We start from the raw sequence: 16676 nt of genomic DNA, 5'->3' as shown, positions 1-16676 counted from the left end.
CTCCAGAGACTGTGGGAGTGCGTATGGCCTGGCATGGCCTGCGTCTGGACCTGGTTGAGCTGATGGTACGTGACAACTGTACACGCTGCTGGTCATGCTAGTTGCTGTGATAACCTGCTCTGATGCGGGGAGGGAGTGTCAGTCAAGTAGTATGTTCTTAGGGTTTTCCAATTTTAGGGATTAAATGGTAAAATAGCATATTTTGCATTATGGACTCTGGCTTATTTCTGGTTAGATTTTGACAGAGACATGTTGGTGTCTTACTTTGCATTACAACATTACATTCAAGTGATACTTTGTTCAAAACAATAAAAAAAATCAAAAAATCAAACCTGAGAGATAATCCATGATTGAACACAAGCCAGCTGCAGACATGTTCAGCATCTGTGGTTTTCTCTCCACAGAGTGTTTTTTTAATTTCTTACTGCAGCTCATTTTTTTCTTACTTTTTTCATTTAAATTTTCTGCTCAAGAAAGCAACTGGTTTTCCATTAAAGAGTTTTAGTGCAGAAATAAAATATCAGATTTGGATTGCTACATTTTAAATAATAAACAGCCTCATTCGAACACTGTTGAGGCAGGAAGACTTTTTGTTGATAACAGTGCTAGAAATGCATTTGAGACCTAATTTGTATATTATACTGAAATGATGAAATTTATTAATTGTTTAGCTGGTGAACAAGAAATGATGTGACAAGATTTATATTGTAAACTATTCTAGAAACTAACAATCAACACTTTTTATTTATTTATTTTTACGGCTGATCCGTCAGAGAAGTTATACTTTTTTAATGCATTATGTTTTTGAATTTGGGAACTTTTTTTTTTTTTTTTACACAGAAGATGGCATTATTGATGATACACTGTTTTTTATAAGTTTCGCGGTTACACAGATCTTAGATGGCTCACTAGAATACTTTGTCATCTGCATGATTTTGTTCCTTTCTGTGGACAACATAAAATATGGCCACCATTGAATGGAGCAGTTCCCTCTAACAGCCTTCATACTGTGTTAACTATTGGCTCTACTTAATGCAGATTTCACATTTGACCAAAGCCAGTTGAAAATGTTGGCGCACTGTGATTATACAGCTTGGTGTTCAAGCTGTCCAGTATCTTTTTAACACCTCTGATGCCATTATATTTGTGTGTGCAACAGCTTACACACATATACATATTCCACATTATGTGGAAGTTATGTAGTTTTTTTTGTGGTTTTTTTTTTGGCAATGGCACTGCCATATTCAGGCACTAAATTAGAAGTACTGTGTGCTAAACCTTTGTTTAAGTACATTTTGTTTAGTTTTATTTGCTTCCACTCAAAGTTGTGAAATTATTTTGGCAGAAAATGCTGAGCAAATGCAGTCATCAAATACCATCATCAAATAATGTAATTTAATAACAATGAATAATCAAACTACAGCTGACCAGGTAAAATCAATGCCAACAATAGGTTTAGCAAAACTTAAGACAGAGTGGGTTTCATCTAACAATAGGCACGCTTCTAATCTGTACATCAGAACCTATTTAAACCAGGGACACAGTAAAGCAGTTAACCATACTGGCTCACTCAGTACACATTGATTAACAAGCATTACTGCTGACTGGTCACTGCTTCTACAGATGTTCTTTTACATTTCATTAAAAAATGTTTCAATTTAATGGATCCAGAAGAACCCAGGCCCATTTTTCTTATCGGAAAATTATGGTGGATGTAAAAAAGATCAAATGGACCACATGTACACATTTATGAAATTTTTGGAAAAAGTACCCCCTAATGTCAATATATGTTCACATTCACACCTAGGAGCAACGTAGAGTAGCCAATTAACCTAATGTGCATGTGTTTGGGATTGTGGGAGGAAGCCGGAGTACCCGGAGAAAACCCACGCAGGCACAGGGAGAACATGCAAACTCCACATAGAAGGGCCCAGACCGGGATTCGAACCTGGAACCCTCTTGCTATGAGGCGACAGTGCTAACCACTGCACCACCGTGCCGCCGCATGGTAAAATATTTTTCCACATTTTAAAGTTTATGACACCAGTGTCACCGTGCGTTCTTTTGAGTTAAAATTGTGTTTAAATTGCATTGTAGTCCACAATGTGATGCAAAATAATGTGCTTTGTATCATTGTATTGAATCTCTAACAAACCTTGTAGACAACTGTTGAACATCTCCATGAAACATATAGGAGTAGATACAGGTTGAACTCACAGTTAATACACTGTGTCCATCACTGTGTCCAGTATCATCAGGTCACGGTATCATTTCCATGTGGGAGCTCACAATTACCTGGAAGCTGCTTAAAACAGCGTAGATTCTGAGCTGTTAAGCATCTGAGCTAATGCCGCCACTTTCTTTGAAATTACATTTAAGAAATAAACTTGAATATTCAGTTGAGCTTTATGTTTGATGAAATCCCAGCCAGCTGCCGTGGGTCTGGACCAAAGTGCTGTCTTGATCCACGCATTGATGTTGCTTTGTGCATGCAGCACTACAAACATGGCTTACAATGATTCACTGATGGATTTAACCTTACCAAATGTGCTAAACCATTTTCTGCTATATACCTGTAGTGGACCTGTCAAGGATTATACCTTATGCCTACCTACCTAGGCATAAACCTGCCTTTATGGCAGGACAATTGCGGCACTTCTACTCCATTAACCTTAAGGGATCCACAGTTTCTCTGATCGGCGAGAGCACTTTTGAAATAATATTTCTCTTTCTTCTCTGCATTATATATTGTGCTTGCTAATCTGCCCAATTTAATACTTTGTCAAGCAGAAGTAATACCCATTATAAATGTTCATGTGGGCAGACTTGTGCAGTTGGTTGGCTGGTTCTGGTGTTTGCCTGTCAGTTTATTCAGCTGCCACTTTCCATTAAATCAGGCCTGCAGCGTTGCCACCACATCCTGGTGTAGAGACGGAGCAGTTGCGCTAGAGATGGCACAGGTGTCCCACCCCGCCCTGACTGACAAGAAGTGACTGCAGTCTTATGCTTCGTTGCCTCATCCTCTCCTTGAGCAACAAACTGTACACACTGCGCACATCCATGTATAGCAAGTATACACATTTCTTATAGCTCGTATGCAAACTAAATCTGATGCATGACCTGAAAGCACCAGGGATGGATGAAGTGGGACCACATGCAGAAAACTAGAATTACTGTAGGAGTCGTGACTTAAATACTGATGACATGCAGTAATTTCAACTTCAACATAACTTCATGTTGTCACGGTGAGGAAACATATCGCTGTTTCACTGCAAAAGTTACAAAATTGGTAATAGTTCCTAATTTTCAAATGCAGGAATATTCACATTTTGAGAAAAAATATAAGACTTTCTGCAATATTTGAGTATTGATACGGTAGAGCAAAGGCGTGAATTATTACATCTAAGTGAAGGGTAAAAATGACAACAAATGAAGCAAACTGTAAACAAATTCAGATAAATAGAATGTGTAACATGACTAAAACAAGACTATTAAATAATCTGGTGTACAGATGACTGTACTGCAGTGTGCCCAACCATGCAATGTGAAATCTATCACACATGCCTGTAATATATGTGCAGAATGTGTGTACTTGTATATTTGCATATCCACATGTTCTCAGTGAAATATCAGATGGGGGTACCACATGTACATGACATGCTGCATTGTCTGTCTCATGTGTCCTTGTTTCTAAGCTTTTAAATATCATGCCAGGTTGCTCCTAATAGTGTTAAAACAAATATGTATTATATGCACAGTTTGAACAAAAACAGAGAACAGGAAAACCAGATAATGACGACCACGTCTTGCATGACAATAAGCTGAATAGCTGTTATATTTGTATTACTTCTAAGAATGAAGAACAGTTGGCTCTATAGTGTTACTAATATAATTTTATGGCATGGGCAGACATTATGATTGTTGAGCTAATTATTAATATGAGTTGGGCAGGAAAACTGATTTTAACAATTTGGACTTGACTAAACTACTGTGTTGGATGCAGCGTTTTAACCTGGAAACAGTACTTTGAATCTCATCTGTATTGTATGACATTTAAATAAAGAACAGTTAAATATCACTTTCAGTCTTACCACTGTCAGATAAATGCAGACTGACTCTATTGTACACAAAGTTGAATAAACATAAAGGCACCTCAGAGTGTCAGATATTTTATCAAATGTTTCCAGAGAACAGAAGTGTCAATCTTCTGCTCTTTGAAAAATGAACTGGGGAAAGGATGATACGTCTTTGCCTCCCTAACTGTATTTTGCAGCTCCCTTCTGTGTTGAACCTGGACTCTGGCTTCCTTTTCTCTTCCAAATGTGCAAATGTCCTGTGAGCTGCTTTGCAAAGGGGATGGATTTGAATTGTTGCTCTGTGAGGGAGGTGGGTACCCAGAGTCCAGGTGTTTGAAGCCAGGAGCCTAGAGTTACAGTCCAGATCTGAGGGCTATGAACCAATTGAAAAAAGGAACCTTCAAAAAGAATTTGAACAATGTCTATAGAAAGTCATTTCCAGCGATGGGAAGGAAATGAGAGAGCTGACAGTGTTGTTGCTCTGTGATTAGACTGCATATGATCCCTACACCATGTGGGACTGTATTTCTCATTTCCCCTGTTTGAATAATCAGATGCATTTTAATATTCCACATTCACTGATTTCACTGTGGACTGGATGACTAAAATTGCACAGTTGGGATCTGGGGTTTGGCAAGTTCAAATCTCAAATTAGTTTAAAACATGGCCCAGCAAAAGCAATTTAACAAGAGATTCTTCAAAAGTTGCATTCCACATTTACTCATTAGCCACGCGAGACATGTTGCTCAATTTTGCACCCCGACTACCCCGACTGCACCTCGACTACGACTCCCTGTAGTGAAAACCGACTACAGGGAACTTGTCTACTGTAGCAGGCTGGGTGGTCTGTGATCTTGTTCACTAAAGAATTGTAGAAGAACAAGAGAGGTAAAAGATCCAACATTAGTGAGTGCCACTCTTGCTTTGCTCAGTACAAAGGTTTGGGCTTGATTTTTTTTGTGTTTTGATTTTATCATATAGAAGAAGGTGTAATCTTCTCTTGCACGCCCAGGGCATTTGATGTAAATTATGTTGCTTTAAATAATCATCCCAAGTCATTTCTAAACTGTGGATTTATTTAGGAAACTGTCTGCACCTCATTATCAAGGTGAGGGGTGACTCCAACAATGGAAAACTAATTTGGGTGAAAATGTCAGCTTCATATGGTTCATTAAAAGCGCTGAGCATGCAGTCATCACAGCTGTATGTTTTGCTGAATTGGTGTAAGTGATCAGAATATTCTCAGAGTCCCTCAGCTGGGTCTTTCACAATGTGAACCTGCTGTTCACAATTATGTTATACTGTGAAAAACGTAGATAAGGATGAGCAAGGAATTGTCTAACCTTGTGGAAAGTAAAGAGAAGGAAGCAGATGCTGGATTAAGACAAATGTGTCAGTCAGTGGGCCTAATGCAAGAACATTATTGTGTTCTTATCCTAAATCGCTCTTTCCTTCTGTGAAGTGTGCTCATACCACTGTTCAGTCAGGTTCAGTAAACCCTCTGAACTCCACAGATTGTTGTAAATTGCTTGTGCTACCTTCATGGATGCAACCTTATATGAGTTCAGAGCTTCTCAAACCAGCATTTAAAACCACAAAATTGTGTGATAAAATCAATTCATTTTCTTTATGTTATTTCACAGGGGCAAAGTAAATCTGTTCCAGTTCTTTTGTGTGAAATTCCCCACATTGATTGTTGTGACACTTGGATTTGTGCTGTTGAACAATAGCAAACCGTGTTGACTGTGCTGAACAAAGAACTCTCTAAGTTAGCATAGCCTATTAGCTGAGTTACACCACCCACTTTTATTTAACTCTCCACTGTCAGAGTATGAACGTCTCCACAAATGTGGAATGGCTTACTAATGGCTATGACACTCATATGACTTATAAACACTGTAAACAACACTTTATAGACAAAAGTCTTACATCAACGAAGACCTTAATAATATCACATTCTAAATACATAGACATTAACATGGAGTTGGTCCCTGCCTTTGCAGCAATAACAGCTTCCACTCATCTGGGAAGGCTTTCCACAAAATTCTGGAGTGTTTCTGTGGGAATTTTTGCCCATTCACACAGTAGAGCATTTGTGAGGTCAGACACTGATGTTGGACCAAAAGTTCTGGCTCACAGTCTCCATTCCAGTTCATCCCATAGGTGTTGGATGGGGTTGAGGTCAGGTCTCTGTGTGAGCCAGACAAGTTCTTCCACACCAAACTCATCCAACCATGTCTTTATGGACTTTGTGCACTGGGACACAGTCATGCTGGAATAGAAAAGGACCTTCAACAAAGTCGGAAGCATAGCATCATCCAAAATGTCTTGGTATGCTGAAGCATTAAGATTACCCTTCACTGGCAGTAAGGGGCCTAGTCAGTTATCGTTGTCAGCGGTCAGCTAGCATTCTTGTTTGTATTTTGTTTTCTTAGCTGGCTAGTCAGCTACACAATGGTAACTTCCTGCCGACCTCACGCATGACTGAAATAAAATAATTCCATCATATGTCCTCACTAGAGTCAATTCGAAGGGTTAGTGATGCTGTGGCTTTAATCTACTCTTTTTCCAAGGAGAGTGTTTAGGAAAAATGTTGCAATCCCCCAGTGCAGCCACTACACCAAATTACTTCACGGCTCAGCACCATTCTTGGGGGGTTGAATGTGGGCAAGTCTCATTAACAAGAAAGTCGCCAAAGAGTAAAAAATATTTCACAGTGTAGAGCTCTAGGTTTTGTCGGAATTCAGCAGAGCTAAACATAACCTTTCCAGCAGTGTCAGTAGGGGATCATCGACCTAAGAAATTCGAAAGTAAACTGATATGCCAACACTAAGATAAAGAGTGTTTAGTGTTCAGTACTTACTCATTTATAATAAAATATACTCTCAACCAAGCCATGCATAGTTAATAGTTAAATATTTAAATTCAAATGTTATTCTATTTTTTACGTTAAAATCTATATTCTTTAAGTTTAACTAATGAATCTTCAGGCTACAGTCATATTTAGGATACTTCTCAAAGTTGCTGCAAATTATATTTTGACAAATATTGACATTGATCATGGAAAAAAACATATTGTGGTCATATTTTTGGAGATATTGTCTGGCCCTAAGCAAGCGTTTTACTTTTAAGCTTCAGCCATGAGTTGAGCTAACACTGAATTCAACAAAACCGCTGCAAGATTTTGAAACATTTTTAATTTTTTACCTCCAAATAAAGTGTCAGCTTATGCTAACTAGAGGCAGAAATACTGTTAGTCTTTTTACAACCTGTCTGAATGTCTGACTACCCTGGGCTGGTTTTTGCAATGTCGCTGCATTATCATAAGCAAGTGAATTAAAGCTGAGTTGGAATGCACGTTTCAGCTTTTGTAGTTTCTGTCGCTTTAGAGTCTCCCAGTTAATACAAAATAAAACCAAAGTAACGTGGGAACATAGGAGTTGCTGTTATTTATGTCTTTATTAAACCTTTGCTGATGAAAATGCTCAGGCAGAAGGGTGATAATTTAAAGTTTTATTCACATTACAGTCACATTTGCTGACTTCCTTCCTCACTCTGACTCTCTCCTGGAAGTTAATGACAACAAATGAAACACACCATTACCTTGAATAAAATTACATATCTTTCTTTCTTTCTTAGTCATTTTTTTGACATTTCAGTGTGGATATGCAGCATATTTAAAGCACTCGTTTATGCTTATACTAATCTATTTGTGAAGAGTAGATTGTCTAAAGTCTCTTTTACCATCTGTTACTGCTGGCTTGTGACACACTTTCTAGGCAAGTCCAGCCCTGGTACTTCCTCCCTTTTAGTGTGAAGGTCACTTTATAGTGTGTGTCAGCCCTGTTTAGCACTCCCTTGTATGCTCTGCTTGGCAGCAATAGACTGCATTGTCCCTAGCTATGTGGGGAGCAAGTCCTCCTTATCCTTTTTTTGCCAGGATACCCTTGCACTTAGCTGTCCTATTTCTTCTGCGTCTGCCTAAGGGGAGATGCACATGAGTAGTGAGTGTTCCCTGACCTCCAGATTTAGCCCAGGCATTTTACGGTGCTTAAGCCAGGCCAGGATCAGGACAATCCAGTCCCGGCTAGTCACAACCCAAAGCTATTACCTCGAGGAGGAGTGCAGCTTTTTGACTCCAGCACTAGAAATAAAATGTTGCATCCCAGATGGAGTCTCTGCAAGCCTGTGCATGTTTTACGCTGTGGCATTTCTGATGCAGTGACAAAAGGAAACAACAGCAGTCCGGTGGAGTAAAAAATCACACAGCCTGTCTATATTACACCACAAACACAGAAAGGCAAGGATGCACTGGTTCACTAAAACCAAGATGAAAATGTGCAGCACAGTGCTGACAGCAAAGAGAATATACTGCTTGCAAATCAAAAAGATTATTTTATTATGCCTCACATGAATGGGAATGAGGCGGAGCCCTCCTCCCCCTCTCTCTCCCATCAAAATGCAATGTCTCTCTCTCTTTCTCTCACTTTATCTCTCTCTGTCTCCATGCCTACATCAGTTACATACACAGAGAAGTGCAGCACAGCAGTATATAGTGCCAATGCAGAACTCCAATTATTTTTCACAGTGTTGGATTGAGCCCACACACAAAAAATGAACCCCACTATACATGACTGCTGAAATATGGCAGAGGTTGTATGTGTTGTGTTTCAGATGACTCATAGATTCTCTGGAACCAAAAAGGCAGAAACAAAGAGATTTAAAACTATGCTGCTGAGCTTAGCAGAAATTCCTTCACATTTCCTAAACTCAGGTAATCAGGTAACCACACTAGACTGCTACACTTCTTGTAACCACCCTGGATCCAAAATACATAACACTGCTAGTACTTGTCAATCTGGCAATTTATCCTTACCCACTGCTTCATTAATCACATTTCCATGCAATTAGCCCTTTGTTTATCGAATTTTAATTAACCATGAAATTATGAATCTTTCCTACTTGGAGGTGGCGTCTCATCTCCTGGTGTATTTTGGTCTCTTCCTGAATATATATTTGCTCATTATGTCTATGAAATCCTGCAATCTACTGACTGTGCTGCTGCTTTTACCTTGGTACGTGAAGTAAGTGTGTGTGTGTGTGTGTGTGCGTGTGCGTGTGCGTGTGTGTGCTAACAGTTACTGAAGGGCAAAGCCAAGGGCAGAGCGAGGGGATGTGTGTGTGTGTGTGTGTGTCAGAATGAATCAGTGTGCAGCAGTGTTCCTCAGTTACCACACAGAGGGAGGAGGAACTGTGTTTTTGCCTTCTCATTCGCACGCGTGCACACACGCAGACATTAGACACAAACACACACACAGTGGAGATGTGTACTAGATTACAGTTTACTACAAATAGCATTTCAGTAAAGGGTCCAATTTGAAATTGCAGCATGGGAACCCCGCTGGTGAAACACATCCTTGCCCACGTTGGCTTTGTTTAGGAACTCCTTGATATCGTATTCCTCAAATACAATCATATTGTCTGATGTGGCTTCATATGCTTGTAAACACATTAAAAAGCTGTGGGTACTATCAAAATTGACAGGTATGTTTTTGCAACCTCTGAATCATCTCAGAGTAGGTAAACAGACCTACTTGGTCAAAAATTCTGTGTTTTTGGTGCTGCTTTTAAGAGTGGGAGTAAATGAGTCTTTTCCCACTTTCTTAATTTAGGGAGTCAGTCTTAATCCCATTCTCAATCAATCTTAAGGAGAGCTCCAGAAGTGTGCTAATCTCTTAGGAGATTTGCAGTGAGATGAGAGATATTTTAGGAACGCTTGATTACAGTGAGTTTATTAAAACATTCTTCTGCCAAACAAAAGACAAAAAACTTAACTTAATGTTTGGCACTGACCTTATAAACTGACCTAGCTGAACACGTTGTCTCTGTAGAAACTAATGTTGACATCTTCACCAGTCATAAATCAAGCTTTGTTTCCATTGCAGCATGTCACAAAGATACTGCTCTTCACGAGTTACCGCCCGTACAACTACCTCAATGAGTTGCCATCATGATGTGTCACCCTTTTTTATAACATCAGGTAACTAATTAGTATCAAACCTATCTGAAAATGAACACTTGAACATACGTCAGTATGATAACAACTATCTAAAATGACCATCTTTTTTGGAAAAATTTATTTGACCTGTACTTTCAGTTTGGCAGCTAACGTAGAGGGGGAGGAGTTTGACAAGTACTACAGCCAGCCACTAGGGGGCAGTCGAGATGTTGTGGCTTCTTATGAACTGTCATGTCGTCCATCTTTAAATACTATCAGTGATAGTCAAAAACAGCTCATACCATTGTATCTTGGCCTTTTGACTGTACAATTGCTCAATCTGACACAGATCTTGAAATGCAGCTATCCAGCTGATCCCAGCACAGCAACAATTGTGTTTATAATTTTTAAGTAAGATAATTGAAATCAAAGATCAGACCAGGTATAAAGAACTTGTTGTAAAGCAAAGTGTTCTGTATACAATGGTCAGATTGACACAAACACAGTAACAGGTTAAGCCATTGTCTCAACTCCTCTAAACTGTTATAACATTCAGCTTATTTAGAGAAGTGGATCTTTGTGTACTACGATTCAGAACCTCCCACATAATGACATCAGTTTCCACTCACAAGAAGCATGTTCGTTGGTCTTCCGTCATGAAGACCAAACTGTGAGAAATTCAGCACTTCTTAAAGGAAGCCCAAAGGTAATTTCACTAATCTGTGTAAGCTGTTGCTTCATATCCAATCCTGTTTGCCATTTTCATCATTAAGCCATTAATTAGCTTAATAGCAAAGCTCACTATTGTAAGTGTTATCGTAAAGTATATTGCAGATAAGAGCACATGTTGACTTATCAAGGTGAATGTTTGTGGGTCCTTTGTTACAAGTCACATGGACCTCCTCTGGGATTAATGGGTACTTAATGACATGGAAAACAGTGATTGTTGGTCTGAATTTAAAATGTGGACTGTGTTAATGTTGTTGCAGACAGTTTGTGCATTCTGTGTGGCTGTATGCAAACTCTTACAAAGTAAACAAACATTTTGCCCCACTGGAATAAAATTATGAGTCACGTCACATACGGTCAGGGCTTGTAGCTCAGTCAAATGTTGCTTTGATCCAGTGCATCAAAGGATAAACAGTACTGTTGGGTTTTTCCAATTTCATAGTTCCGACAGACCATTAATAATGTTACATTTCAGTAGTTTCATGCATTTCCCCTCACGGTTATATTGATGAAACAAGGCTGGTCAGTGGCTTGATTATCTCTCTGTGCAGTATGTACTGTATACCAGAGCAGTGACCTTGTCACTATGTTTCATCATGTAATGTAGAAAGCAGTAGGGTTAGATAGATAGGTTGTAAATATGTTGGAACTGATTTTTATCTTTAAAGGAAAAGTTTCCCGGACAGTAAGAAATTAGTTGGACAATTTATTTGCTTTCACTCTGTACATTAAATATGAAAGTATAGCCAGCAATTGATTAGCTAAAAACAAACAACAAAAAAAAGCATTTCTAAAGCTCATTCATTATGTTATGCTCATGTTTTATCTCCTGGAGTCTATCATTCTGAGGTTCTCATGCAGAAAGCTCCAGGATGTCATGTAGTCCAGACAGTCTTTTATACAGAGACAGAAAAGAGGCTACGTTAAGCTAGCATCAAATCTAATGCATATCCATGAGCATTGCTTTGATCTTCTCATTCATCTCAGCATTTCTAAAATGTCAGCTATTCCTTTACTGCTGTTGACCTCCACTGTGATGGACAAAGACTCACTTGATACCAGGTGGAAGAGCCCTCACCGGCTTCAACTCATTTGCACCTGTAACCGCACCCAACATTGATGTCACAGTGTACTGACACAGCCTGGAGTGCACTTCTACATCACTGCAGAAGTGAAGAGGTGAAGAAGAACATTGCACATCGGCAAAAAACAGGTTTAAGTTGTTCTTTCACGACAAAGTACTGCATTAGTGGTTATCATTGTGATGAGAACAAGTGAAATCACAGCAACCAATTTAATCCTTTGACTTTTCTTTATTAATACTTTTCCATTCCAATGTGAATGAAGTTCAGGGTGGATTTATTCCCTGTAACAGTGTTAACATTTGCTGAAGCCATTACAAAGTACATTGCTTAAATTGTAAAATATTAAGAAAGGATCAGGTGAACGGTGCAGTTATTGACGAATGAGAAGATCTTCTTGTCCATTACGTTCATCCATTTGTGCCTTTCTCTTGACAGAAAAGAAATTGTTCCCTGTATACCATGGACTAATGCAGTCAACACAAGAGACCTTCTGCTGGCTAATTAAAAGTCATTATGTGTTGCTGAGAGTAATTAAGCAGAGCTGAAATAACCTGTTGAGTAAAATGCAAATGCTGTTTAAAAAAGCTTTGCAATAAAGTCAGTGTAAATTGGCATCTGTCGTGTCCCGGCTCACATCCAGCATTCTAAATGAGTACAAACAATGTAAAGATGGCTTGAATCAGAAGTTTACCTTTGTAATTAGTTTGGCTACTGTCCAAATTATTTTTGAAAGCAAAGATAGATAAGTGTTTAACTCAGTGAATTAGACTATCATTAGCTAACAAATGAGGTAAATCAACTTTGATTATATTAGATATCGGTGTACACACATACAATGTATAAGACGTGTGTTATACGATGCTATACGATAATCTTTTATTAGTCCCATAACTGGGAAATTACAGACAACTGGGATAGATAACTGGGAAATTACATATGTAAATATATGTCTGCATATATGGATATATATGTACATATAGTTGAAAGACATATATGTGGGGGTCATTTTCAAATATGTGCACATATGTTGGAAAATATATGTGGCATAGATAAAAAACATATATGTTCATATATTTTTTTTAAATGTGAGACTGCATAGTGAAAAAAGTGTAAACAGCATGATGCAACAACAGAGCTGCTCTGCCGTTGCATCATGTACATCTATCCATCCAGTCTGATAAGCTGGAAGACTAGTTTCCATTTTCAGTGGACTGAGTAAGATACAGACATTAAGTTGTTTGATTATTTAATCTTATTCCATTTCCTGTCACAGATATGAGATGTAGTTGAAAGCTCCAAAATGTAATAATTGTACCTTTAAATCTGGTATGTTATGCATAGTGCTTCTGTTTTGTCAACTATATGGGGATATTTTTCTGTTCTTTATCACACAGTGGTGGGAATATACAGCAACACTACAAGCTTAGGTTGCATAAAATATTCTAAAGTCCATTTACTGTAATGAACTCATGTTGTTAGGCCCAGCAAAAAAGAGGCAAAACTTTTCTGAATGTAAACAGTGGCCAGTTGCATGGAGACACCAGGACCAGCCGAGGTCCTTGGCTTTGCTTCAGCGTTGGAAATGAGAAAAATCTCAGCCCATCGTTTTATTCTTTTGCCGAAGCGATCATGTGAACGATTGTGGCAGTTAAGGACACAGCACATTTGCACCATGTTTTAACTTGTTTAAACAAAACAACAGAACACAAGAGCAATTGTCTTATACATTGAATTTTCTTCTGCAAACCTCAATCTGCATTGAATTAAAATAAGTACAATCATAAATACATTTTGCTTGAACATATATGCACATTACATAATAAAGTGAGTTATAGGCATTATCTATGGTATATATGCACCTGACTGTGGCATATATGTGGATATATATATATATATATGTATGTATATACAAGTAATATATGACATGCACATATATGATCCTAAATATGGCATACATGCAACATATATTCTGCATATATTCTGTATATATTTGGATATATGTTCATATATTTCCTTTCTGTGTGGGTAATCAACTGGAAGCATGGCTATAAAACCATAATACTACTACTGCATATGTTCTATCTTTTACCATTTTGTACATATTTTTCGAACAGCATCTAATGCTGGATATATGCTTCTACAGACACACAGGTAAATGTCCCTGCAGACCTATGGCTAAGGGTAGCTGCTGGTTGCAGAGGCTTGCAGAGGCTTGCAGAGGACATGCGCACCTCCCAAACATGTGCCTCTGCATGTCACACAAGTTGATTGGTTGTGACATCAACTTGTGTGATGTTAAAACAAATACCAAACATATCATATTGATTTCTTGGCAAACATATAGTTTACAGAATTTCAGTATGGCTTAAATAATACTGAAAACTACAAACATGGGATGTCAACTCAAACCAAACACTATGTAGGCAGTAGCCTACAAAAGCCTACATTCACAGAAGTATAATATGAAGACAACCGTTAGTGTTAGAATTATGTGCGTCACAAAGGTGAACAGGCTCATTATCTCAGTTTGTTTCAAGCTGAGACAATTAAGCTGAAAAGACACGCACAGACAGTTCTCCATGTTCAGGCCTGCTGTACTGGTATGGCACACCAGGCAAAGGAACAGACATCTGAACGAGGTCATGGAGTTCCCTCGCCTCTTCTCTTCCTCCTCCCTGAATATCATTGCTTCCTTGACCCTGCTTGCCTTGCGGGACACTGCTTCCCTCTCCTCACCTCTTACTTCTCAGGAAAAACATCCATCTCTCTTGCTGCATGCATGCAATGTGTCCTCCACATTCTCTCGGGATAATGGGTTTTGATGCAGCTTTCACAGATGGAGTCTCACTGAGTGGTCCACAATTGGCCCCACTATCACCCTTTAAAACACTGAGTTGACTTCATTTGCATCCTGCCAGGATCTGAACACTTTAGAGGATGAGTGTTGCAGTCCTCCCCTGAATCAGAAATGTTAGAGATTAGTGATGTGTTCAATGTGCAGCTGTCTTGCTAGAACTATATACTGTTCTTTGTTCATTATACATTTGACAAGTTTGATCGAATCCTGTTTAAAAAGCACACACAGATAAATGTTTTGTTGGATTCTTTCATGTATCATTGATAAGATGTTACTGTGTTTTTTCAGGGCAGCGATGAGGGTGATGTGGACAAGAATAAGTGCTGCACACTCTGTAACATGTCCTTCACCTCAGCAGTGGTGGCACAGTCACACTACCAGGGTAAAATCCATGCCAAGAGACTAAAACTGCTACTGGGGGAGCAGCCTGCCATCACAACTAAAGGTATAGCACTTGTTAAGAATGTATTGTGGCTATAAATGATAGAGAAACTAAATGTATCCAATGAGGATTTCTATTCAGAAGAAAAATAATTAAAAAATGAGACATGGGATGCCATATGTGTTGATTTGGTGCCGTAGTTACATATGTGTAAAGTGAATTAGAACCTTGAAGGTGATTTTAAATAATTATGTAGCATTCAGGTCAGACTCAGTTTGTGTTTTCCCCACACCTCTCCTACTGTTGTCTCTGAGTTAGAGTCATAACAAATAACATTGCCAGAGTTTGATATATAATTGTCTTGTGTACTGTATATATTAGGGTACAAGGACACAAAATGGCCACAATGACTCCAGCTATTGTTCCACTAACCAAGCATGAAACACCTTATTCTGTCTTTTCAAATTTGGTCAGATATAGATCAGTTGTAGATTTTATCAAAACTGTATAAGCTTATGGAAACAACTTTACATTAAAGGAATGATTTTCATTTTGGGAAACAACGTGCTTGTTGGCTGTCTCACAGACAGTTGACAACACTCTCATGTCTGTATGGTTAGTATGAAGCTCCAGATGGTTAGCTTAGCATTAAGACTGGCAGCAGAGCGAGGGCCTAGCCTAACTCCGTCCAAAGGTGACCTGCACCTTTAAAGCTTACACGTTTTATCTTGTTTCTCTCTTGCAAAGCTAAGCTAATGTTCTGAATATACTTTATGTAATGTAAACTTGAGAGCATGACCGATTTGTTCATTTTTTATTGCGCTGTGTTATGCGCCGGTGTTCACAACCAAAAATAGCTGTAGTCTGCTATAATGAGCTTAAAGGAAGAGTTTAACAAAAAAAAACACAATAGCCAACTTTTAATAAGTAGAAAAAAATATTTTCAGTCTTTTGGAGGTTATTGATATGTCATTTTGGTTGTATATCAAACATAGTCAGGTCATAGTTTTACAGGGATGCTTCAGTAATTTCAATCACGTTTCCATTCATTTTAATGTGTGAATTCTACAGAGTCTTTGCCAGATGTGAATATGGCAAAATAAAAATGTAAAAATGTAATCTTACCTCTGTTTTACAGTCAATAAGGATTGCCTGATTGCCCAGGGCGAGTAAAACCACCTGCAGCTACTTAATCTAAAATCTTGCCTTCTTGCAAGAAAAATCTTGTCATTTTTATCATTTACCTGATTAGGCAAATGATAAAAAGAATTATACCGTTTTTTGTTTTTTTTTGCTTTGTTTTGTTTTGTTTTGTTTTTTCAAAGCTGATTATGGAAATAACCAAGGACTGAGAGATCTCACTTAGACTCATGTCTGTTCAGACATAAATATACATAATACCAACTGGGAACTCATGAGAAAACAGATGTTTATGAGCTGAAGTACAAGAGAATTTTTCAGTTATTTGGGAAACATGAGTTTAGTCAAGTGAAGGTAGCTATATATTGCGCAGTTTGGTGCAAGTTTCAGAGCTAAGTGGATACAATTA

General features: G+C 38.4%; 1 protein-coding gene across 4 annotated transcripts in view; it reads left to right on the top strand.

The window, feature by feature from the left end:
* zmat4a (zinc finger, matrin-type 4a) overlaps positions 1-16676 on the top strand; it is a 115641-nt gene that overhangs the window by 50004 nt on the left and 48961 nt on the right. For all 4 annotated transcript variants that reach the window (XM_046386200.1, XM_046386198.1, XM_046386201.1 and 1 more), the window contains one exon: positions 15034-15190. In XM_046386200.1, coding sequence (XP_046242156.1) covers positions 15034-15190 — 157 coding nt within the window. The remainder of the gene's footprint in view (positions 1-15033; positions 15191-16676) is intronic.

This window comes from Scatophagus argus, chromosome 4 (genome assembly GCF_020382885.2).
Source record: "Scatophagus argus isolate fScaArg1 chromosome 4, fScaArg1.pri, whole genome shotgun sequence".
In the NCBI taxonomy this organism is placed as follows: domain Eukaryota; kingdom Metazoa; phylum Chordata; class Actinopteri; family Scatophagidae; genus Scatophagus; species Scatophagus argus.
The sequence above is the reverse complement of the archived record's forward strand: the minus strand, read 5'-3'. Positions and strand labels throughout refer to the sequence as shown.